The sequence below is a fragment of the Lissotriton vulgaris genome, chromosome 6 (assembly GCF_964263255.1).
Source record: "Lissotriton vulgaris chromosome 6, aLisVul1.2, whole genome shotgun sequence".
Classification (NCBI taxonomy): Eukaryota; Metazoa; Chordata; class Amphibia; order Caudata; family Salamandridae; genus Lissotriton; species Lissotriton vulgaris.
This window is the reverse complement of record NC_141694.1, coordinates 106,317,160-106,343,834: the sequence shown is the minus strand read 5'-3', so window position 1 is coordinate 106,343,834 and position 26,675 is coordinate 106,317,160. Positions and strand designations below refer to the sequence as shown.

The 26,675-nt window shown below is 48.3% G+C and overlaps 1 protein-coding gene across 2 annotated transcripts in view; it reads left to right on the top strand.

The window, feature by feature from the left end:
* LRFN2 (leucine rich repeat and fibronectin type III domain containing 2) overlaps window positions 1-12,803 on the top strand; it is a 1,526,854-nt gene extending 1,514,051 nt beyond the window's left edge. For both annotated transcript variants that reach the window (XM_086926065.1, XM_086926064.1), the window contains one exon: window positions 10,269-12,803. In XM_086926065.1, the coding sequence (XP_086782191.1) occupies window positions 10,269-11,193 (925 nt within the window). In that variant the 3' untranslated portion in view covers window positions 11,194-12,803. The remainder of the gene's footprint in view (window positions 1-10,268) is intronic.
* The last annotated feature ends 13,872 nt before the right edge of the window (window positions 12,804-26,675 follow it).

Below are 26,675 nucleotides of genomic sequence, written 5' to 3'. Positions count from 1 at the left end.
AGATATTTCCCCTCGTTACGGCTTCTCCGGTAGGTGTAGCATTGTGACGCATTCGCAGGTCTACCAGTAATGGTAAATCTGGGAATCCATTAAAAATCCAGTGGAGTTGCATGGGAACACCCACACAACACCCATGAAGGTACGTTTCTGTGACATCCTGTACTCTGAACTATGAACACTTGTAAAAAAAAAAAAACAGAGGTGTCATTTAGCAGCAAATGTTTAGAACCTTTGCCTTTTGAAACGTCAGGAAGTCTAAAACATTTAGGGGGCAATTACGATGCAGTCGGAAATGATATAAGTATGTCAGGTTTCTGCACCCTTTCTGTGCCCGCCTTTCCGACACAGAAAGACTGCAGAACTAGCATTTGGGGCCCCCAGCAGAGACCCCTTAGGTGCACTGCCTCCGCTTGGAGGCCGAGGGGGTGCCTACGGTGCCCCACGTTGATCCTTGTACCCTGTGGCAGGCAGATTGAGGTTCTTGCCATGGGTTGCAGGGATGAGCTGCACCTCTCATTTTACAATGTGAGCATGAATTCTGGTGTGTTTACGGCCCGGAATGCATGCAAATCCTAACGGGTCAGTCAGGACCGTCGACCAGGTTTCGGTCGGGCCCATGACCATGAGCATGTCAGGCAGAGGCAACTCCGCCCAACATCAAAATCAACCTCTAAATTGCATACCAGTTAGCCACTTTGGAAAGGTTCCCAGGCTTTAATGAGTGTACGTTTAACAGCTTGGTACATAGTGTATCCTCTGGCTCACCGGAAGACCCCATTTTTTTTTTAACATCATTTTTATTGCATCACCAACATAAAAGTACAGACAAGATATTCATTAACATCAGTATGAACATGGACCAATGCAATTGAGGAATTTTGTGTCTTCCTTCCGGGGGTCTCTCCCCGCTTGTGATGCTGGCAGCTTCGTCTTCCATCTTGGTCTCGTACTTCTTACATTGTCTGACTGCTTCATCGTGCACATAACCCTGGAATGCTTTTGTGGTTTACGCCCCTCCCCCTCCCCAAATTTTGGTGCCCCAACATCCCTCCAAATCAGCTTCCTACCCACCCTCCCCCGTAGTCGCGTTGCGCTTGAGTAACCATGTGCCAGTGTCTGGTGTGTTGCAGGAGGAGGCAAACAATCGCTAAGGTGTGTTCTCCTGTATAGTGTTGGGGTCTGCTCCTGCTAGTTCGCTCTCGCCTTCCTGCTCCTCATCGCCCACATCCCTGAGCGCCTGCACCATCATCTCCCATGCAGTCGCCCTTTCCAGTGCTTTCTCGTCATTCGACCTCCAGGCCATCTGATATCGCAGGGTGCTATCACACGCGGCCCATCTCAGACACTCCCCATACCATCTTTTATACGTGGGCCCCACTCTGGACTTCCAATTTCGTGTGATCTCCCGCTTGGCCAAGATAAGCCCTAAATCTATAAATTTACTCGTCATCGTGTTTCTAGGTGTATGTGGGAACCAGTGAAGGATGCCAACTGCCTTAGTATACTGAATATCCCTATCCGTCGCCTCGTTAAGGGCCCGCCCAACTTCCTGCCAATAGTCGCCCAGAGAGGGGCAAACCCACAGCATATGACAAAGATCCGCCCCCGCTGTACTACATCTAGGGCAAGCAGCGTCGGCCGCCCCAAAGTATTGTTGGATTTTCCCGGGTGTGAGGTACGCCCTGTGGACAACATAAAAGTGGATCAATTGGAACCTGGCATTCCTCGAGCTCCTCCGCGCCCTCCTCAGCAGTTGGCCCCAGGTCGTGTCTGGTATCTCCACCTGGAGGTCCAACTCCCACTTGGCCTTCAGGGCTGCCAAAGGTTGCAAGGCCTCCCGCTGCATTCTCGAATACAAGCACGTGACGGCCTTAAAGGTTCCCGCCGCCATCATGGCGTACTGGCATGCCATTGAGGTACCCGGTTCCTGCTGCCCTTCCCCCCAATGGGCTCGCATGGCGCCTGTGACTGCCGCGTGCAGCAGATAGTCACCCCTCGGTAGGTCAAATCTCTCTTGTAGGTCCCGAAACGGCAGCAACACCCCATCTTCGTAGAGGTCACCCAGCACGTGTACTCCCGCCTCCTCCCACCCGAGCAGGCGCGACCAGTCACCTCCATGTGGGAGGGCAGTGATCATACCCAGCGGTATTTCGGGGGCGTACATAAGGCGGACACCCGCCCGCTTACGGGCCCGGTCCCAACATAGACGGAAAGTCTGCTCCTCGACCGTCAGGTCTCCCACTCGGAGTTTCTGGTGCAGCGTGATATACGCCAGAACGTGTCGCGGGGTGCCTTCGACTCTTGCGTCCTCGGGACCTCTATACACCCTCGCTACCTCCTGAGTAAAAGTCTGCAGCTGGGCAGCGAGGTAATACCCTTCGAAGTCCGGCACTGCCATACCTCCCTCATCCTTGGGGCGTAACAGCGTGTCGAGCGCTATGCGTCTCCTGCCCGTGCCCCACAGGAACAGTATGATCAGTGACCTCAGGCGTTTGAAAATCGAACTCGGGATCCATACCGGCAGTGTCCGGAAATAGTACAAAAGCCTAGGCAGGGCTATCATTTTCAGCAGGGAAATTCTACCAGCCAGAGAGAGCGGTAGAGTCGCCCAGAAGTCCATAGATCCACGCAGGGCGTTAATACAGCGAGTTACGTTGCCATCCAGCAGGTCGGATGAGGTGTGGTAGATATAAACCCCTAGATAATGTAGGCAGCGCGGCTCCCACCGGAGTTCCTGAGCAGTAAGTGGGCAAGGCTCTCCCGGCCTCAGGGGGAACAGACAGGATTTGGGCCAGTTGACCCTCAGGCCCGATAACCTACCGAACTGCTCCAGTAGCCTCCGTGCCCCCTGGAGTTCAGCGCCGGCATCAGCCAAAAACATTAACAGGTCATCCGCATAGAGTGAGATGAGGTATGGCCTCCCTCTAAAAGGCAAACCTGCGTAGTGGCGGCCCAGTCTGGCTACCGCAGCGAAGGGTTCCATTGCTAACGCAAACAGTAGCGGGGATAGGGAACAACCCTGTCTAGTGCCACGCCTGATCGAATATTGTCTCGAGATCAGCGCACCTACCCGGACCCTTGCTACCGCCTCCGTATAGAGGACCTTGGTCCACCGTATATATCCGTCTCCCAGTCCAAAGCGACGCATCACCTCATACAGGTATCCCCATTCGAGGCTGTCAAACGCCTTTTCAATGTCGATGGACAGGACAAAGGGGGAGATTGTGTCTGGCCAGTCCACACCCATCAGTCTCGTGAGTCTGCGGATATTATGAGTGGTGTTGCGTGTCGGTATGAAACCGCACTGGTCACCATGAACCAGGCTCGTCATATGCACTAGCAATCTGTTGGCTAGAATTTTACTGAGGATTTTGTAGTCCGTCGTCAACATAGATAGCGGGCGGTACGAGGACAGCGCCGTACCCTCCCTGCCCGGCTTCAAGAGTGGGATCATAAGGGCCTCGCACATGGAGCCCGGGAGTCGGCCCTTCTCCTGCGCCTCATTGTATACCTCGCGCAGCCGTGGAGCAAGATGCTCCAGGTATTTGCCATAAAATTCGATCGGTAGACCGTCAAGGCCCGGGGTCTTGTTTCTAGCCATCTGTTTCACAGCGCAACCTATTTCTCCGAGGGAGATGGGCCGCCCCAACTCCTCTGCCTCCGAGTCCTCCACTCGCGGCAACTCCAGCCCGTCCAAGAACTCCTCAAGCTCCTCCGTCCCTCCAGTATCACCACTCAGATAGAGCCCTTCATAATAGGCTCGGAACTTGTTCAGGATCCCGGGTTGGGAGTGGCAAGGCTCCTCCCCTGGCACCTGGATCCTCATGATCGGCCCTCCCCCCCGGATAGGGTTAGCAAGCCAAGCCAACATCGCCCCCGCCTTATCACCTTCCGCATGCGCCCTCGTCACGTACGCCTTGTGGTCGAAGCTACGCAGCCGCTCTAGCTCTACCGCCAGCCCCTCCCGCGCCCCGCTAAGCCCCTCCTGCAATTCTGGGTGATTCGGGCGCCTCTTCTCAAGATCCCTCAGCCTCGTCTCAGCCTTATCTAAGTCATCCAACAAAGTCTTCCGTGCCCCTGCCGTGTGCCCAATACAGTGTCCCCGCACCACCACCTTGAAAGCATCCCATTCAACCGCCCTCGTGGAAGCCGAGCCACTGTTCTCCTCAAAATATCTCTCAATACGGTCACTCAGGGCCTCCCTGAACAACAAGTCGTCCAGGGTGTCAGGTTGCAGGCGCCATGTTGGTACGCTGTTAACAGTCACCATCCATTCCAGAGACATCAACAAGGGGTTGTGGTCCGATATCGTCCTTGCCAAGTATTCCGCCCCACCCACCGCAGGGAGCACACATTCCGAACAAAGAAACGCATCCAGCCTCACATGTAAATCATGCAGGTGTGAGTGAAAGGAGTAATCCCTAGTGGTGGGGTGTAACGCCCTCCACGCATCCGTGAGGGCCCAGCTCTCCTGCCATTCCAATCTACGCTTGGCGATCCTATGTGCCGGGGATGCGCGAAGCGGGGGATGGGACCTATCTAGTAGTACATCCTCAACCGAGTTGAAGTCCCCCCCCAGGAGGACCGGCCCTGCCAAGTAACCCGCCAATTTGCCCGAAACGTTAGTTAAGAAAGCGGGCAGGTCTACATTAGGAGCATACACATTGCATAGCGATATCATCCTGCCTCTCAGCCTTCCTTCCACAGCCACATATCTGCCCTCTGGGTCTATCGACGACTTCGAGACTTGGAAGGGGACCCCCGCCCGTATCCAGATCAATGTCCCCCTCGCAAATGCTGAAAATGTCGTGTAGAATAACTGCCCCCTCCAGCGCCTTTGTAGAGCCGCCCCTTCCTGCTTATTTAGGTGCGTCTCCTGCAGGAACGCTATGTGAACCCCCCTACGCTTGAGGTACGCCTGAACCTTATGTCTGCGCGTCATGGATTGCATGCCCCGCACATTCCAGGTAACACATTTCAATGTTCCAGTACTAGCCATTCCCTCCTACACAACCGGACCACACAACAAAGAACAGTGTTCGCCTAAGTCCCGCGACCACGGGCCCTCCCCCCCACCCTCTCCAAACAGGAAGCCAAACCCCTCCAACAACTACAACCCCTCGAGCAACCCCAACGGCCCGCAACTCCCACCCCCCCAGGACAGGCCCCCCCGCAACTGGAAGTACCCCCATCCAAACCAACACTCCCGACCACCCCTCAAGGAAAGGTGATAATATTCGCAGTCCCCACTGCGATGACCTTAGGGGCCAGTAAGGCGCGGCTCAATGCTATAAGACCTCCAACAAATCAGCCCCGCGTGCTCCATCCCACAATCCCCACATTACAGTTCCCCAAAACCTCAATCAATGTCTTTCCACTGCTGTGGGTCCTTCGCCCCGGTGTCCAACCAGCGAGTCCATTCCGCCAAACCAGTTCAGCACGCCTCCAGTATCTCTCCCGAGGTCTGCGGCGTCACAATAGGGCCCCGGGCTCCACCAAACTCCGATTGTCCTGTCTCTGAGCCCGTTCCCGGGGCCTCCGAATCTGTGCCCTTCCCAGATTGAGTCCTGGCGGCTCTAGATAAGTCCACCACCGCCTGTAGGGCCGCCTGCCTCTCCGCCTCCGTCTGTGACATCGAGGGTTTCCCGGTCCTCTTGCGATTCTTCCTGATCCGTTGGGACTGTCTGATCGGCCTATCCGCCTTGGCCTCTTCCTCCCTGACCTTGGCACCGTCCGTTCCTGCCTTATAAGTGTCCCACCAGTCCCATGCATCCGCGGAAGTCGTGAAGAATAAAGACTTTTCGTCCACCACCACTCGTAGTTTGGCAGGAAACAACAGGGAGTACTTGATGCCTTCCTGGCGGAGCTCTCGCTTGAGGGACAAGAAGTTTGCCCGAAGTCGCTGAGTCTCAAACGTGTAGTCCGGGAACATGGTGACTCTGCTGTTTTCCACCTGAAAGGGCCCTGCCTCTCTCGCCCTCTGCAAAAGCCAGTCTCTGTCCCGGTAATGGAGCAACTTGAACACCACCGGGCGAGGAGGAAGGCCCAAGGCTGGCGGACGCGCCGGAACTCTATGCGCCCGCTCCAGGGAGAAGAAGGGGGACAGACCTTCAGGTGCCACCTCCGTCCGCAGCCAGTTACCCAAGTAGCCCACCATGTCGTCGCCTTCAATTTTCTCCGGCAGGCCCACTAGGCGCACGTTGTTGCGCCTGTTCCTGTTTTCTGCATCCTCGGCCCTCCTTTCCAGTACCTTCAGACGGTCCATCACATCGGCCATCTGGGCCTTCACCGTTGCCTGGGCCGGGGCTAAATCCTTAACCGTGGTCTCCACGGATTTCACCCTGTCCTTCAGTTTGTCGTGGTCGGCCTTCAGGAGGCCCAAGCCCGTCGCCACCTGAGCTATATCTTGCTGCAGGGCATCCTTTGTGGTGGCGATGGCTTCCAGGATGCGATCCTGCATCCGTTGTAACGCCGCCTGATCTCTCTCCGCTCCTTCCGCCGCCTCAGTGTCGGTCGTGCCATCTCCCTTCCCCTTCGGTTTCCCCATCTGGGCCGGGATGGGCGGCGGTCCTCAGAATACGTTCCTGGTCGCCCTCCAAGCGACGCCGGGCACCGTCCTCCGGTCGGGTTCTCAGGTCCAGAAGTGTCACCGAGAGGCAGGAAGCACCGAGCGGTCGTGGCTCGGCCAGCGCCAGTTGCGCCTGAGATCCGGGGTCTCGTCTCCGAGTCACTGTCGCTCCGTTGTCGCCCCAGTCAGGAGACGGTCCTCAACCACCGCCCAAGGGTGCGCCCAAAGTTCTGCCAGTGTCGGGGGAGAGGCGCGACGCGGCCGCCAACACCTCCAGCGTGTCCGGGAGCGAACTTCAGTGGGTCTCCGGGCAGATGTCTCCGTCACCAGCGATCTCATGCCATCGCCGCCATTTTGGGGTCCGCGACTTCTCGGCCGAGTTCAGCTTTCGAAGTTACGATACTGCTGCGGGAATGCTCGGTGTCGTCTTCCGCGGGTCCCGGACCCTCCGCAGCACCGTCTAGTACCGGATTATGTCCTTTATCTTGGGGTTCGAATGGATTTTCAGGATATTTTCGGGGATCGGGCACGGAGCTCCGGGCTCACGCTGCCTACCTCCTCGGCATCCAAGCCACGCCCCCCACCGGAAGACCCCATGCCGGTAAAAATCTGGAAGACGTATCGTCTTCCAACCCTCCCATGGTTGCAGCGCATCTGTAATCAGTCCATCGAGGTGGCTGGAAACAGGTGGTGGTGACACCCCTGTTAAAAAAACCCTCGCTGGACCCCACCAAGTCGGAGAGTTATAGACCCATTTTCCTCCTGCCCTTCCCGATTAAAATTGTGGAACGGGCAGTGGGTGGGTCACTATCTAGCTTCCTGGAGGAAAATCAGCGGCTAGACAGAGATCAATTTGGATTCCGCCCAGGGCATGGGGCGGAGTCTGCACTGACTCTGATGCTGGATAAACTGAGAATGCGGGCCGACAATGGGAATGTCACGGTGTTAGTGCTTCTCGATATGTCGGCCGCTTTCGATACGGTAAACCACTCTATCCTGCTAGGAAGACTGGAGAGTATGGGGGTGCGGGATGTGCACTACAGTGGCTGCGGTCCTACCTCTCAGGGCGACAGCAGGTAGTCACATTGGCACCCTTCTCCGCCCACAAGACGCCAATAGCCGACGGGGTCCCCCAGGGGTCGGCCATTAGCCCCATCCGGTTTAATGTATATTTACAGCCACTTCTTCCCCTTATTAAATCATTTGAGGTAGAGGTAGTCAATTACGCAGACGACACGCAGCTGGCTTTGGATGGAAACATTCTAAGAATGTATGCGACATACAGCCAGCTGGCTTCGGAAGAACTCCCTACAGTTCAACAGGGAGAGAACAGAGGTTCTGTACTGCGACCCAGCAGGGCTAACTCAGCACCTACCAAGGGAGTTCAGGCTTACTCCGGAGGAAGAGCCAGTGCCCCCGTCTGATACATTAAGAAATGTAGGGGTCCTGCTCGACAAAAACTTACAATAGAAGTCACAGGCCAATAGGATAGCTGGCCTGTGCTTCGGTCTCTTGCGGATGCTGCATCGACTCCTCCAAATTCTTCCAGATGATAAGCGGTCATTGGTGGTGTGAAGCATTGTGCTGAGCAGGCTGGACTATTGTAACTCTCTGTATCTGGGGACCCCTCAGTTTGTCATCGACAGGCTGCAGAGAGTACAGTCGGCCGTAGCCAAGTTGACGCTAAAGAGGAATCGCAGTGCCTCGTCGTCCAAGCTTTATGGGACCTGCACTGGTTGCCGGTTAAAGAGAGGGTACTATTTAAGTCTCTGTGCATGGTATTCAAAGCGACACATGACCTGGGCCCAGTCCCACTGCATGGTTGTTTCTCCTGGTACCGGTCACAGAGACAGCTCTGTTCGGCTGGTGCTGGTCTGCTGGAAGTCCCAAGATTCAAGCGGACCAGGCTGGGGGCAGGGCTTTCCTGGTGGTTGCAGCATGCTTGTGGAATGAGCTTCCTTTGAGCATCAGACGGAGTGAGTCCCTCATGAGTTTCAGAGGTAGCCTGAAAACTTGGCTCTTCCCGACCTGCTAGGGGTTTCCCGTGCTCACGTCCTTCCATCTGAGGATGATGGTGTAAAATCTAAAGCGCCAGGATACCCGTAAGGTGACAGCATGCGCTATATAAGTACCACATACAATACAATACAATACAATACAGAAGATTATTCAGCAAAACGTTTTTCACAAAAAATGTTTGCAAGAAATGTCCTCATGCTAAAGCATTTTTAGGAAAATAAGTTTGCCCCAAGCAAACAAGAAGTACACCATCAATTAAAATTTAGAAGAATTCTGTTATTTACTAATTTGGCTAATAAAATTATATTTTTGCACACCTCTACTCCCAACACCACTTAAAATAGGAATGGATGTTTTCATTTAAAAAAGAATTGAATCCGTATCACTACCAATCTTTTAAAAGTTTCCATTCAAATTTTAGTATCTTGTTGCTTGAGTATGTTTTCAATGGTCATTTATAACATGATGCAGTTCAAAGTTTTTAATACATTTTGTTTAATGATATAGTCATTGACTCACCTGTGTCGATTATCACATGCTGTTTCCTGGGCAATTTGGGGTGTGGGGTGCAGTGACTTTAACAGCACAGTAGCACTAAAATACCTATAGAAATTTGGTAAAATTGCACCATTGTGTTGACAGAAGTAGGCATTCGTAGATATGTCCTGCAACCCCTTTCATCCTTTTGAGGTACATGGGGCCACCTCTTCTGGCACTTGGAATAGCTCTTAGAAGCAGAGATTCATGGGAGGGCTGAAGTCAGTCTCTCCACAGTCCTCTTTCAGGGTGATCAAGGACACTTTCAATGTGATGTTGTTCTTTTCTTTTTTTTTCGCATCCGCAGGGCTTGGACTTCATGATGTCAAGCCTTCACTGTGAGTGGAGACGTTACTTTGAGTAACCAACTAGTGATTAGTCCTGAATCTGTAAGATTCATCTGATAACTCTTGTTTGCAAAGCATGTAGGGGCATCTTTTAAAAAGGGGGTTTATCTCCGCTTTTTTGGCTTTAAAAGCCAAGAAAGCGGAGATAAAATTATCTCCCTATTACCTAGCTGTCGCTAACACCAGTTAGCGACAGCTAGTAGGAGATAGCGACCATCTTGGGCCCCACTTTGCATGTCAGTGATATTTATCACTAATGACATGCAAAGTGGTCGTGCCAAGATGTTAGCGACTGAAAACAGTCGCTAACATCGCTATCTCCTATTACCAACTGTAGCAGATATTCGCGCTAAGCGCGAATATCTCCAAAAGCTAACACCTGCCCTGAGCAGTTCTTAGCCATGTTATCCAATGGGAGATGGATAATATGGCTTAGAGCATTAGATATCGCTGACTTTTCAGCGATATTCATGCATTGCGGCGATTTTTATCGCATTTGCAATAAACCTTGGTAATACCAAGGTTTATTTGCGGTAAAAATCGCTGCAGCTCTGCGGTAAATTTTCGTCTCTAACCAAGCAATAGTGATAATTATCGCTATTGCTTGGTAATATGCCCTGTAGTTCTAATTTCAGCCAAATTTATACTCCCAGACCAACCACATGTTCCTCAGAAATCATAAAACTTTGATACATAATGTTGCATTGCTTTAAACAGTCTTTGTGGTTTGTAACCATGTCTTTACCTAAATTGCAATTTAAAAAAATGACAATTTGTATATTTTTTTTTATTTACAGGATGATTCCATCTACCAATAAAGCATTTGTGGTGAACAACCTGGTTTCTGGAACTGTGTACGACCTTTGCGTCTTGGCCATATGGGACGATACTGCAACAACACTGACTGCTACCAACATAGTAGGCTGTGCCCAGTTCATCACCCAGGAGGACTATCCACAGTGCCAGTCCATGCACAGCCAGTTCCTTGGGGGAACAATGATTCTAGTTATTGGGGGCATCATCGTCGCTACTCTGTTGGTCTTCATTGTAATTCTAATGGTGAGATACAAAGTGTGCAACAGTTCCCATGGGAAAATGGCCAACGTCAGTAATGTCTATTCGCAAACAAATGGTGGAAATCCTATTTATAATGGAGCCCCTCCACAAGTCAACCCCAAAGTGGTTGTGAGAAATGAACTAATGGAATTTAACTGTGGCTCTGCTCACAGCAGCGTCTCGTCATCGTCAAGCTCCATGAACAGCCAGGAGGGTGAAGACTATAGCCTTCCTAGTGACCAAAGCACATTATCAAATAAGTGGAGGCCAGTTTCTAGATCAAAACATAACATTGATCGACTGATGGGTGCTTTCGCTTCACTGGAACTAAGGTGTCCAAAAAAGGAGGACACTTTGGAGTCGAGAACTTCGACGAAAGCCCAACACTCGGACAAAGAGCCTCTACTGGGCCAGCAGGACTCTAAATTCCGCAGCCTCCTCATGTTACCACTGGAGGGTAAAACAAAACGAAGCCATTCATTTGACATGGGGGACTTTGGTGCTTCACAGTGTTGTACTTACCCAAGAAAGATTACAAACATTTGGACTAAACGGAGTCTCTCTGTCAATGGAATGCTATTGCAGTACGATGATACCAACCTAGCCGAAACTGTGCAGAGGGGGACATATGACAGTTCAGAATGGGTGATGGAAAGCACTGTGTAAACCTGTGCTCTTGTCAGAACTTTTACAGACTCCTAGTCTGCTGGAGGTCTTGAAAATATGGCTTTTGCTGGTAAAGAGTGGCAAAAAAGGGAATAATAGACATCTCTACTCAATATGGGGCATCAGTAATGTCAGCAATGCTCAACCTTACAAAGATGAGTGGATGAACTCTCAAATCACACTTAGCTTCAATTCCAAAAGGTTACATCCCCCAGTGGTAAGTTGAACAGGGTGAAAAATCCATTACAGTGGATTTGTCAGCAAATGTTCAATAATTGTCAGGGAAATAAAGCATCAGATGGGTGAATGTCTCTTCCTGTCACTGTGAGCAGAGTCTGACAGAATACCAAGGGCACATGAAGGACTACAATGGACTTGATCCACCAAGTGAAACATCATCAGTCCATCGGAATGACATTTTTGTTTGCTTTTTCTATGTTTTTGTTTTACATTCAGATTTTTTTAGTCAAGCTACTTTGTTTTAATGTACCATTCGATCTCAGCAATCACTGTAAAATCATCTAAAGTACAAAAGCTCGAACCGATTTTCCAGGCATTGAAGCCACGACGCCATATTCTATCTTGGTTTCAGCATTTTAAAATGCAGATTAAATTGGCTTGAGTCATTTTGTGTATAATTTTAATTGTTATCTTTGCCAGAGATCTAATATAAAGCTTTATGTTTACAATATTAGATAGAGGGAAAAGAAGAGACACTTTTAGGATTGGTACTCCAGGAAAGCAAATGTGATTACTCTTATGCTCCCTCTCAGAATAATTAATATTTCTTTAGGCTGAGATATTGATACAGTGTGTCAAATTCTAGGGAGAGTGTCTCATTTTATGTGGAACAAGATTCTGTAGAACACTGGAATGGCTACATTCTCTATGTTAGGAACCTTTGCTAAGCCACAGGAAATATGCGTGCAACGCAGGTCAGGCTCACCGTGTCTAGAAGGTAATAGAAAAATGTTACAAAATCATAGGGACATTTTTATGCACATTTTGGCGTTTAAACTGAAATTTCTCAATTTCGGCTTCGTTTTTCAACACAGTGTTAATGTTGGGGACTTGGAATTTAGAACTTGTGCAAGAAGTGTTCAATTTTAGGTTGAAGCAGCTGAGGAGAGGGCCAGCTGGGACAAGACACCCTCCCATCTTGACCATCATTGCTGAACTAGCTGTGATACCAACTGTCTCAGTTATTGAAGCATCTTGCTTCTCTTTCAACACCTTTTCTGGCCATTGAGAGACTTTTTAATTGCACATTTTGTATGAAACTATGATGAAAGTATAAGTATGCCGCGGGATTCAATGTATATTTTTTTTAACTGATGACAAAGCCCAGAGATATATTGTGACCTGGCTGTGTATTTGATCTTGTATCGTCACGTTTCCTACTCTGAGTTTTAGAAAATGGCGTCCCTGTGATCAAAATCAACCCCTTCTTTTTTTTGCTACGAAATGTACAGTAAAAAAAAGTTAAAACACATTATTGTCCTATTTCATATTTATTTGAGGCTGTCTTTTCGAATGTAATATTTGACTATGTTAATGAAATCAGCCAGACTGCTTAAATTAGTGAATGATAGTTTTGTAAAATAGACATGTATTGCAAAGACAAATGGACATTGATAAAGATACATAATGCATCAAAGGCATACAGAATAATGTTGACCATTATTTTATTCTTCATATATGGAGCATATTCAGCTTTGAAATCATGGACGCCGATTCACCAAAATGGCAGGAGTAGTGAAAGGGACATCACACACCCTTTGGCCTTAATGACCTCACAGGAAGTGACATCATATGACCTTTGACCTTCAATATTCCCACGAAGTGGGATCACATACCTTTCACCCTGAAGACATTGCAATAATTGACATCTCTGAAGTTATGTAATAATTGCGTGATTAGTATAACACAACACAGACAAATGTGCCTTTACGTAGCCACCTATATTACGGGCCTGACAAGATCTGTGAAAGTTTGAAATGTAAAACTTACTACGAATTGTAGTGAGTCATCTCCTCAACATGGGGTCGGTGTGGAGTTTCTCCCTCCGAGAAAAGTTTGAACATAATAGGGTCAAATAGTGAATTTAAATGCACAATTTCCTAAAGTCTGTGAAAGAACACTGATTCATACTCAAGTCCTTACATTGTGTGCCAAGCCAATGAAACCTGATGCTCATGAGGAGCTGACACCATTCTATTCAGAATGTGCTATGTATACCCCCTTATGATAAAGGGCCAGATGTAGGTAACTCTAATTTACCGACTCATAAATACAGAATTTTACCGATTCGGTATTTATGAATCGGTAAATTAGAAGGAGGCAGATGTAGGTAAATCAAAAATCTGATTTACCGAATCTGTAACATTCGGTATTTACCGATTCGGTAAATACCGAATCGGTATTGCCTATTAATTCCTATGGGCCTTGAAGCCCATAGGAATCAATGGGCATTACAGATTCGGTATTTACTGAATCGGTAAATACCGAATCCTGCAAGGGTGCAGGGAGTGTCACTTTGACACCCTCTAGCACCCCAAGTACGGGCTTGAGTGCCATGTGGCACACATACATGCCCTAAGGGCATGTCTGTGTATCACATTGCACAAGTGTACATGCACAGATGTGCATGCACACCTGAATTCGGTATTTTACCACCCAATAGGATTGGGTGGTAAAATACCGACTCTTAAGGGCCTGTGGCACTCTTAGGAGTGGCACCTACATATGTATTTACCGAATCAGTAAATATACAGATTTGGTATTTTACTGATTCTGTAAATTTACCGATTCGGTAAATTTACAGAATCGGAAAAATATAGGCCCCCTACATATGGAAACCCTAATATCGGTCGGTAACGCAGAAGATATGGGGAAATCCCCGAAAAGCTCCACAAGCACATTTCCCATTTGGTTACATTTCTCTCTTCTCACCCATTGACTCATCCAGCCAGAGCACAGACAACTGCAGTAGCAGAGGTCACCGCATCTACTGGGAGGAACCGACAATGTACAGAGGAAGGCATGGCAACCTCACTAACTGGTAAGTCAAACTGGCCAGGAAATGTCAGGAGACGACAGAGGGACAACTAGTGCCCACCTATGAAAATCAACCAGAGATGCAAAAATTGCTTCATTACAATAAGAGTTGTCAATGGACATTCACCTTTACCATATGACATTAGTGAACTGTGAAAAACAAAATATAACATGTCTTGGCTCATCATACCTTTGTAATTGTGGTACACAACATGTGTGCCAGACTGGGGAATCAAATCCTGTAATCAAGTGCCACAACTAGTCCAAGGGTGTGCCGACTATATTGCAATAGTGTCTGTAGACCTAATCTAGAAATCCAATTTGCATTATTCCACTATGTGCCTATACTGCCTCAATAAGTGAACTGGCACCAGGGTACCAGGTGTAGGTACTGATGGGGGAACAGATGGAGTAGGTGGTGGTGGAGTTTCTGCCGATGCAGGTTGAAGATGTTGCTAAGTCAGAAGAAGCGGTTGCTGACGATGTTGCTGCTGCAGCCTTTTGCGACTCCTTCTCCAGCTGCCTTTTTGGTAGAGGGGATAGTTTCCAGGTGCCACCGCATTTCCATCATCCCAAATGAGCATTGCTGTTGAGTCCCATGAGAAATAAACTTATGACAAAGGTTGCAGGTGACCAGTTTTGCATTTACTTTTTTTTCTCCAGCTCCCAAGGAAATAAACTGCAAAATAACAGACTCTTTCAGTTTTTTGCAATGCTCCATTTTCTGTTCCTCTTGTAGCATCATCTGCTCTTTCTCTTCTTTCTCCTCCTCCTCCTCCTGATGCAGGACAGTATCTTGCTCACCATCTATTGAAAAGTAAAGAAAACGTTTAAAGGTGGGTGCAAAGAAGAAAAAGTTTCCTGAGGATAATATTCATATATTAACCTTCAAGCTCATGCTAGAAATGGTGAAAATGGGTGTGGACATCCTGATTCCTGTAAGGTACAGTGTTATGAGACAATGAAATGCTGTGTAAGAACAGCAGAGTACCACAGTACTATCGCAATAGTATCTAGGAAGTACTGCAGTACCTACACAATACAAAACAAATGATTAGATATCATAAAATTAGCATACATCTATTGTCGGCTGGCTGTTACAACAGACTTTGTGTTGTTTTGAAAGTAAACATATTCTACAGCCAAAAGAACAAAAAAGTAAACCATTATTTCATTGCTTCATAGCATCAAGTGGGCTGTGAACAGATCTAATTGCTAATATAAAACAGCCAACAACTATATACACAGCCTAATCCTAATAAATATCGGCAACAACAATAGACATTGTGCTGGCTGTAAGAAAGCAATACAACTTTATTTCTGCTTCCAAAAAGTAACAGAGAAATGGAAAATTTCAGCTCATCAGATAAATCTATATATGTTTTTACATTACTGGATAACTTCCTGTATGAATCTTTTTGGCTGTTTTTTAAAAATAATTAGGGATTTACTTTGTGTTATTTATAAAACATTTTTTAGAAAATTAAAACAAACATAGAAATGTAATGAAAAAAACAAAGGTTAGAGATAAATTGTAGTCAGGAAAACGTTACCTATTATTTATTCAAAAAACTAACTAAAATCAGAACTCGCAAGCCACATTAAATTAACTATAACTCGGCCCAATACCATGCACACTGCTCTCATAAACCGAAATGTAATCACTTGTTAGGAATGCTATCACTTAACTTTCTATAAATGGGTACTATGAAACAGAATAAGCAGTGCATGGAGAACGAGCGAGTTATAGTTAATGTATTGTGGCTAACAAGTCACAACACTGTGTATGGAGCAGTGTGACTTATAGGACGGTATGAACAGGGCTGAAGTTATAACTGTAAGTAGAAAGGAAACAGAAAACAGAAATAAATACAGAATTAAAAAATATATATACAAATTGGAAAACAGGTGTCAAGGTATGTTAAAAAGGAAAATTGGGATGTTCTCCACCCAAAAAACATTTTGCTCCACAGTTAATTCTTTATTTGAAGCTGACTAATTCAGCATGGATAACTAGTCCCTGTCCTGTCTGGGAAACGTTTTCTCACATACCCCTTTAACATCCATATGAATCCACTAGCAAATATCATTAAGCCCTAAAACCTGGTATACCCTGCCTATACAGTTCCGTTCAAAATACTTTATTTCGGCCACCTGGGACATAATAGTACAAACAGAAAAAAAAACAATAAATAAATAAAAATGCACTATGGCAAAGACCAAAGGCACAGTTCATAAAAACATTGTTGCAAGCCAACAAATAAAATAACTAAAATTATCAACAGTCTTAAAAGATAGCAATACAAGGTGAGAGTGCACATACGTGACACAACAGTATGGTGCCTAGTGGATGGTACAAACAACAGCAAGCAACTACACCGGGGGAATAACCTTCCTGTTAAGTACCAACATGGCAGCCAAGAATTTGGCAAAAGAAATGGCAAAACCCGGGTGGCTGCCTGCCCTAAGAATACGGAGATCAACAGAGTGGCTATGTACACCTAGCAGCCTATACATAGGAGCTAACCGGGTAATTCGAAGGGAGGCATTAGCTGGAATCAGAAAGAAAACTTGAGGAACATTCTTCTCTAGGGATTTGCAAGCCGGGCACGTAGCGACTTCCCTGCCTGCCCAGTTGAAAGAGAACTCTTTCAGTGGTAGGGTGCCCACCCGGAGCTGAAATTATAGCTTCCTGTCGAAAGTGACAGTCACCTGATCCCAGAAGGACTCAAATCCACAAATGGGCTTGGAATCGATGAAGTCATTAGCTAACTTAGAGGGAGCTGCTTTTCGGGATTCATTGGCCATTAAAAATGCCCAGTAGTGGGGTTTCAGAGAATTCTTAGAAAGGAAGTTAGTCGAATCCGGATGGTCCCACAACTCAGGCAACTTAAGACAGTAAAATGCCTCCTTAATTCCTGGAGAGCCAGGACACCTTGCTAAAGTAGTCAGCTTTCATAACATCCTTGAGGCAATCAGCATAGTGTACAAGTTTGGGGTGGCTAATAAGCGTTTCCGGGACAGTAAAGGATGCAGTCAAATTTTGCCTGCCAACCCTCTTACACCCAAATCCATAAGAAATGGGTACAGTGGTGTACTAGGAGGAACAGTGCGAGATTTTTTTTTTTTAATCTTTTTTTTATTATTAACAATTCTCATAAGACCACACAGTACAGTATCATGTTCAAATAGCACATTGGGAAACAGTACAGGCATCTTTTGGGAAATACACATTGGGGAAACACAAGTGTCATCCAGCATTACAAATTGATTACTCCTCCAAGAGGGCACCTGCCTCTCTAAATTTGTCGGGGTTTGAATGGTCCGGTTAGGCGCTGACTGACACACTTGCGGTAACCAGAAAACCAAACAGCCCCATGAAGACTACAGTTCCCGGCATGACCCGAGAAGCACGTTGTACGTGCTCCGGGCGTCATGCAAAGGAAACAAGGTAAATGGCAGCCAGAACTCACCAGCACTGCTGATTATTCTATAGCAGAATCCTAGACATCTCCTTCGGTTACACAGCTATCTATAGTGCGGTAAGAGTGCGGTTTCCTTGTACTTGTTGACACGTATCCCAGATGGGATTAAGCCTTTGCAGAGAAAATACCTATTTCATAGCTTCCCCTTTGGCTGAGTCTGCCGGTGCTGTCTCTTGTGGGGAAGGTCTAGTTTATTTCTGCAAACTCCTCTGGAGTAGCGAGTTTGACTCTCCCGTTGGGCGAGGCTGGCAAGTAGCAGTCTTTTGCACGAGAGGTGTTTCTGAGCCTCACATTGTTGGGATTTCTCTCCTGTTATACAAGACTGTTGTTTAGCGATCTCTTGCGGGGGAGTATTATTGATCTCTCCTTTGAAACTCCATTTTGGTGATTCACTTGATTTATGGATGTTGGGTCTTCCACACTTAACATTGCAAAAAAAAGGAATATCCGTGCCATAAGAAAACCAAAGCAAGATTGTTTTATATGCCTTTGTTCATATTTGGATGAACCGCCTGGTTCAGTTGACTATAAACTGAACAGTCATTTAATTTGGGTGCTGTTAAGACTATTATTAACTTAGCCAAAACATACTTTGTCTTATCCTGGTTGTTCTTTACTATCTATCCCAGGAGAGAGTTGAAAGTAAGGGTGTCCCACATGTCTTGACAGTGCAAACTGGTGGCTTTTTTGATTTCTTATCTGGGAGTCGAGGCAGCAAAGTGGACAGTTCGTGTAGTAAGAAGGGATGACCCCTCCTCTATGATTGGAACAGATTCCGAATGGTATTTGATAAGACATTTGATCGAAGGGCAGAAACCTTATCTGCTGACAGAGACCTGTTAGAACTCTGACAGGGAACATACCTCAATAATTTTGACAGATTAGTTGCAAAAACCGACTGGCCACAATCCAAACAGTTGGCCATTTTTTATCAAGGGCTCACTGAGGAATTAAAGGACGTCCTTGCCCAAATAGACCCACAACCCAGCACGTGTGCCGCTCTCATTCAGCTTACACTGTGCCTAGATCATGGAATCATGGAGAGGAAAGGGGAGAATAAGATGAAGGAATGACACGCCTATCATACGATCGCACGTTTCCTGTGGAAAAGACTTCTCCCACGTCTTAACCAATGGAGATAGGGGCCGTGAGAGCCTCCTTAACACTTAGCAAGAGGGATCATCGATGCAAACAGGGACTGTGCCTGCATTGTGGGAAAAAAGGACACTTACTACGAGATTGCCCAGTGAAACCGAAGTACGGCAGACCCCGAACAGGTCAAGTGGCAACAGTAGCAGTGGAAAAGGGGGCAGAAAACTTCAATGCTTGAAGGTAGTAGAAGGGAAACCCTCAAGCAGATATACCATCCCTTCAATAACACCTTTCACGATCAAGGAGTCTGATCATTTCTTCATCTCCTTGTACATAGAAATAGAACAAGAGCAGAAGGCAATAAAGGCCATGGTGGACTCAGGAGACACATGATGCTTTATGGACCAAAAAGAAGCACTACGTTTAGAAGCACAACTGTTAACTAAGCCTCAACCTGAAATGGTGTGTGCAGTCGACGGTAAAGAGCTGGAATCAAGAGCCATAAAGCATAGCACTCCAGAATAAGAGCTCACGTATGAGGGGTACCATCATGAATGGCTATCATTCAACATTATCCAAGCCCCGCAGTATGGAGTTATATTAGGACTCCCATGGTTGCAAAAACATGAACCCCTCATAAATTGGTCAAAAAAAACTCTACAACTGACGTCCCCTTACTGCCAAAGTCATTGTACTCAAGCACTCTCTAGACCCTCTCAAGCATTGGCCTCGAGGCTTCACATAGCAACGGCTGCAGAGAAAGCTGTGACATTATCCAAGTACTATGAAGCATATTTTGATGTCTTCAGCGACACACAGGTGGAGGTGCTACCTCTGCACAGAGAATATGATTGTAGGATCGATCTGATTCCAGGAGCAGTGATCCCGTGTGGCCGGATATATGCCCTTACTGTACCAGAGAACGAGTATTTGCGATCATATTATAAGAAAAATCTAGCTATAACATTCATACGTCCCTCTTGGTCTCCTGCAGCATCTCCTCTTTTTTTTATTCCAAAGGCAAATGGGAACTTAAGATGTTGCATACACTTCCAAGCAAACGCTCTTACAAGACAAGAAAATCCCACAATGCACTCCATTACCCCGGAGAGAGCAATTTTAGAACCTAGTAAGGTCATATGTGTTATCCAAATGAAAGATTTTCTACAGAACATCAGAACAGATGTTGCATAGACTTCTGGGCCCTGAACGCCATCACTATAAAGAACCAATATCCATTACCTTTGATCCCTGTTCTGCTGGAACAAGTCAGAGCGGCTGGTATCTATACCAAGTTGGATCTGAGAGGGGCATATCATCTCGTCCGGATGCGTCGCGGTGCTGAGTGGAAAACTGCTTTCAAGACTCGGTATGGGCTTTTCGAACAGCTAGTGATGCCCTTTGGGCTATGCAATGCCCCCACAGCGTTTCAATTCTTTCTAAATGAGGTACTCAGGGAGTATCTTGACCACTTCGTAGTGGTATGTATTGACGACATACTAATATATTCTGCCAATGAAGAAGAACATGTCATCCATGTGTGCCTCGTCCTGAAAGCATTATGCAAACATCAACTATTCTGCAAAATCACGAAATGTGAATTTCATGTGACTACGGTGGAATTCTTGGGGGTCATGCTCACTTAGGGGCCTATTAGGATGGCGGACGGACCTGCGTCCCTCCGCCACCCCAGAGGAGGAGGGACCATCTGCAGGGGCAGCGGCGGTCCCTCCGTGCTAATTAGGATGTGACCACCACCCTGGCGGTCACATGCTGTATTTTTAACATTGCGGCGGGTGCTGCATGAAGCAGCACACGCCGCAATGTTAAAAAGACCATGTTTTTCTTTGCGTGCATGAAGCTGCAGGCACCACGCTTGGTGCCTGCCGCTTCATGCATGCAAAAGGCAGGGGGATACCATAGGTACCCCCCATGTGCACCCCCCACCCCCTCTTCACCCCTGGGGGCCCGCAACGGGCTCCCAAAGAATTGTCTGTATGCCTTTCCACGGCTGAAATGCCGCCGTGTAAAGGCATAGGACCGCTAACATCCTAATATGGCTGGCGGTGACACCGCCAGCCATGTTAGAGCTTTTCTGCTGCGGTCGGAAGGCGACCGCGGCGGAAAAGCTGCGGATGGAAAAAAGATCCCCCAGCCATTCTAATCTGGCGGGGGTCTTTTTTCAGTCCGCAGCGGTTAATCCGCATCCTCCGGGCCGGTGGTGGCTTCCGCCGGCCCGAAGGATGCGGATTAGCCAGGGCTAGCCAAATCTCCACACATCTTGATCAGTCATTGTCCTGTTTTATTATGAAAAGAAGCCACTTTGGGTCCAGCGTGACCGGCAACCCCACTACCCTAGTCATTGTATCTGTAACTTTCACCCAGAATAAGGTTTCACTGGACACTCACATATGATATGAAAGAAGGAGCCCTCGTGTTGACACCCCCTCACACAGAGCGCCGACTGCGGGGATAGTATGTGCGATGAAGGATTTAAACTGTACAAGCCTAAATTTAGTACAGATAGCAATCTCCCTAGGCCCCTAGAGCACATCCTGCCAGTCTTCCTCACCAAGGCTTCCAATGTCTCGAGCCCAGGCCGCTCCGGTATATTGTGGATGTGGGTTCCTCCGCAATGGGATCAAGTAACAAACGATCTTCCATCGGGGAGTAATCCGGTATTATTGTACCATGTCAGGAAATCCCTGCACCGACAGGGAAAAAACATCCGCGACTTCAACGGACTACAACTCCCAGAAGGCCAAGCGGGAGGAGCGTTACGCAACTCAAGGTAATGGTTACATAACGCAATTACCACACGCCTATAAAGGCGGTACCTGAACGAAGAAGGGTGTCGGATATTCTAATATCCACACGGCCTTCCAGCAAGTTGTTCCTGTGCACCAGCAGTGAGAAGAATTCCAGCAGGATCCTAGGACAAAGACGGAGGTGGGTCGAGAGAGTCTCCCCGGGCCGATCTTTGTTAGTCCGCCCTGTTTCTTCTCGGTGAGCCGCCAGGAAGCTTCCTTGCCGCTTCTGACTTGGACAAGTCGAGAAGCCTGTCTTTTGTTAGTGGACGAGGAAAACTTTGCCGCAGCCGACTCGGAGGAGTCGGGAGTCCCACACTGGGACATTCGCTGGTGTGAGCCACAGCTCCCAGCCTGTTCCAGACCTACGGGAGACTCCAGCTGTTACGCACACCAGGAGGTGGTTGCCGCGTATCGGCTGTAGAGTTTCCGAAGACGATCGAGCGGCTGCTCTCGTCACCAGCTTTTGGCATTATTGGGACAATGGTGACGCATCACCCGGAGGTGAAGCAGCGTCCCGTTGTAGCAGAGGAAGAGGTCGAGCGGCTGCTCCCTTCTGGTCGAGACCCCGGCCGGGTGTCTCCCTGACTCCACTGTGAGAAACGGCTGTTTCCACGATTCCCTCAAAACACATCGAGTGGCATTGCTGGCTACTGTGTTTCTGCCCTCTGTTGGCATACGCCGGGACCGGCGTATTTGCAGAGGACGGGGTAACGTATACCGGCTGAAGGTGACCAGTGACTAAGTTACCTTATTGATTTCTTGTATATTGTGTTACTTTACAATAAATCACCAAACCTAGAACCGTGTCGTGTCCTGTTTTGTGGTGTCTGTGGCGACCCCGAGACCCCCAGGTGTTACAAAATATCCGACCTGATAAACCTTAACAGTCTCCTGGTCGTTTACAGACATGGCAACCCTGGACGACGTCTTGGCCGCATTGGCCGCAATGCAAGTAGAGCTCGCGGCCTCAAGACAGGAAACCGCAGATGTGCGGGCTAGGCTGGATGCCATACAAACAGACCCATTAACGCCCAGCATTTCCCTCACGACACAGAGTCCATCGGTAGTGGTGGAAATGCCGGTTGCTATTCCCTTGGCAACCCCGGAGAGATACAGCGGAGACTCCAACACCGTGCAAGTGTTCCTTACGCAGGTGGCCCTGCATTTGTCTTGCAAGCCTAAGGCATTCCCGACGAGCTAAGCCAGGGTGGCGTTTCTAATATCCTACTTGGCTGGGAACGCTGCACAGTGGGCTGTACCATTGGTGAGCCGTGACGACCCCATCCTCTGTGACTGGGGGGCTTTTCGCGAGGAATTCCTCAAAGTGTTTGACAGAAGGGCAGACTCATACACCGCAGACCGTGAGATGTTGGAATTAAGACAAGGGTCTAACGATCTAGTGCAATACCTCAATGCGTTTCGCAGACTGGTGGCTGAAACCAAGTGGCCAGTAGCGAAACAAACTGCGCTGTTTCACCAAGGGTTGTGTGACGAGCTAAAGGATGTGGTTGCTCAAATCGACCCACAACCCAAGACGTGTGAGGGGCTTATCAACCTGGTGTTGAGGTTGGATCATCGGATGAGTGACAGAAGAGGCGACACTAGAAGAAAAGGAAAAGCTATTCCATCTTATACAACGGTGGGAAGTCCGGAACCCACGACCCCGCCCAAGGGGGAACCCATGGACATCGGTGCCATCAGAGCGAGTCTCACGGCATCGGAGAAGGAATCCCGCCGTAAACAGGGGCTGTGCCTGTACTGCGGCAAGAAGGGTCACTATGTCCGGGAGTGTCCTGCCAAGCCAAAAAATACAAGATATAAGAACAACCAGTCGGTGACAGCGGTGGTGGACGTCCCGGCGGAAAACTAGAGGACTCCCAGACCAACGAAGGGGCATCTAGGAGTCACGATTACATCCCTTCACTGTCTAAATCTGTGTCCAGGGGACAAAGGCACTTGTTCATCACAGTGCACGTGGGAGTGCACGACCAATGGGTACCGGTGGTGGCCATGGTGGATTCGGGGCCGACAGGCATGTTCATGGACATTAACGAGGCGAACAGGCTGGGGCTGGTGCTTCTCCCCAAAGCTGTTCCAGAAGACGTATACGCCGTGGATGGAAGACGATTGGTGACCGGGCCCATAGGGCAGCACACAGGGGGTCTACCGATGAAGTATGGACGGAGCCATCTGGAAGAGATAGACTTCAACATAATCAGGGCACCGCAATACGGGGTCATATTGGGACTTCCATGGTTACAGAAGCATAACCCTTCCGTGGATTGGCCTACACATACCATCGAGATGAAATCCCCGTTCTGCCGGATACACTGCGAGAAGAAACAGGAACAACTCCTCACAGATCCGAACGTAAGTCAGACGGTAGCCACGGCAGCTGAAAAGGATGTTATGCTCCCCAGAAATTATCGCAGATACGAAGATGTGTTCGATGAAATGAAGGCGGAGGTGCTCCCTCCACACCGAATATACGACTGTCAGATCGATATGGTCCCAGGAGCCAACGTGCCCAGCGGCAGATTGTATGCATTGACAGAACCGGAAAACGTACATCTCAGAGGATATCTGGATAAACTCTTGGGGCTGGGTTTCATACGACCGTCCAAATCCCCCGCCGCCTCGCTGCTCTTTTTCATACCGAAGGCTAACGGGGAGCTGAGGGCCTGTGTGGACTTCAGGGAGTTGAATGCCATCACCATAAAGAACCGCTACCCCTTACCACTCATAAGTGTTCTCCTGGAGCAGGTCAAGAAGGCGAGGATTTACACCAAGTTGGATTTGAAAGGGGCTTACCATCTGGTGCGCATGAGGGATGGCGACGAGTGGAAAACCGCATTTAAAACACAGTTTGGCCTATTCGAGTATCTCATCATGCCGTTCGGTTTGTGCAACGCACCGGCCGCCTTTCAGTATTTCCTGAATGAGGTGTTTCGGGAGGAGATAGATAGATATGTCGTGGTCTACATCGACGATATCCTCATTTATTCAGACAATGAGGAGGATCATGTAAGACACGTCTCGGCGGTACTCCAGAAGCTGAGGGAGAATATGCTGTTCTGCAAGCTCAGCAAATGTGATTTCCATGTCACATCGGTGTAGTTCCTGGGAGTGATGCTGAGTCCGAATGGACAAGAGATGGCGGAACGCAAGATCAAGGCAGTGAGAGAGTGGCCAACCCCCCAAGGAGTCAAGGATGTCCAAAGCTTTATTGGCTTCGCCAACTTCTACAGGCGATTTATCGATGGCTTCTCGGGGCTGGTGGCACCGATCACACAACTGCTAAGGAACTCAGCTGAGTTCGTGTGGTCTCAAGAAGCACAGAAGGCCTTCGAAGCCTTGAAGGACGCCTTCGGCAAAGCGCCGGTGTTGGCACACCCGGATCCATCCCTTCCCTATGTAGTAGAAGCAGACGCATCAGACGTGGCCATTGGAGCTATATTGTCACAGCGCAATCCGGACACGGGATTGCTATTGGCAATCAGACGCCTTACCCCTAAGAAAGCCGCCGGGCAGGATGGGATCCCTGGAGATCTGCTGAAGGCTGAGCCAGAAGTTTGGGCCAAACTAATTGCCAGTATTATGAATCTGATCACGAGGGGTCATCAAGTACCAGACTCCTGGAAAGGAGCCGAGGTAGTTACTGTGCACAAGAAGGGGGCAAGAGATGACCCTGCGAACTACAGACCCATTAGTCTGATTGACATCATCCAGAAAGTGGTTGGCAGGGTCATCATCTCGAGAGTTGACGACTGGATAGAGGAGGCTAGTGTTCTCTCCCACTTGCAGGCGGGGTTTAGAAAGAAGGTTGGCACGATGGACCAGGTCTTTCGCTTTTTTGCAATCTATTGGAAGGCGGTTACCATCAAGAAAGGCAGTTTGTATATGGCCTTCATAGATCTCAAGACTGCTTTCGACCTGGTCCCTCGTGCAAAACTCTGGCAAATACTTGGCGAAATGGGGTTTCCCAGTAGCCTTCTGCATATAATAACGAAGCTGCATGAGGGGAATTATGCGCGGGTTAGATGGGGATCGCAGGGGCAATTAACAGATAAGATCCCTGTGCGGAGAGGAGTACGCCAGGGTTGTGTTATGGCTCCGACCCTCTTCTCCCTATTTGTAAACGGAGTTGTGGATCATCTGAAGGGGGAAGAGACGGATGCCCCATCCCTGGCGGGGGAGAAAATCCCCACACTTCTCTTCGCGGACGATACCCTATTAATCTCTAAATCCCCGGTGGGCTTACAAAAACTCTTGAACCTGTTTAGCTCCTTTTGTACTACTCGAGGCTTAACCATTAACACTTCAAAAACCAAATTGATGGCTTTTGCCCCCTCCAAAAGATTTAAAAATCACCTCGTGCTCAATAGTGCCCCCCTTGAGCTGGTCACATCTTTTGATTATCTTGGAGTCCGGATAAACAGCCGTATGACCTGGAAAGATCATCTTTCCAAAATGCTCCTTAGTCATCATAGAGTTTCCGGGGTGACGCTGAAGGAACTCCGGGAATCTTCTAGTAAACCGGTTTCTCCAGTTATGGCCATCTATGAGGGTCAGATTCTTCCTTCAGCATTATATGGCTCCGAACTTTGGGGGTTTGAAGGGGTTACAGATTTGATGGTGGCAGAAAATAATTTCTTTAGGAAAGTGGCTGCTCTCCCTGCTTCAACACCAATGATCCCCCTAAGACTAGATTTGGGCAGAAGAACGTTAAAAGACCTGGTGAGGCTTCGCCCGCTGCTCTTCTGGTCTCGACTAAGAAGAACTGAGGAGCTGGCTAAGTATGCAGAAGGGATGGATGATCTACTCTTGCTGGACACAGGTAATAAAATAGGATGGCTAAAAAAACTGAAGGATTTGGCCATCAACCTGGGTCTAAGAGAGGCATGGGAGTCTCAATCCCCGCCACCCAAAGCCGTTATTAAAAAACTTTATTGGGATTGGGTCCAGAGTGAGGCCATGAGGGCTACGAATGTGGGTTCACTTACGGACAAATTTTTATCAATTAAGAGTGTAAGGAAAT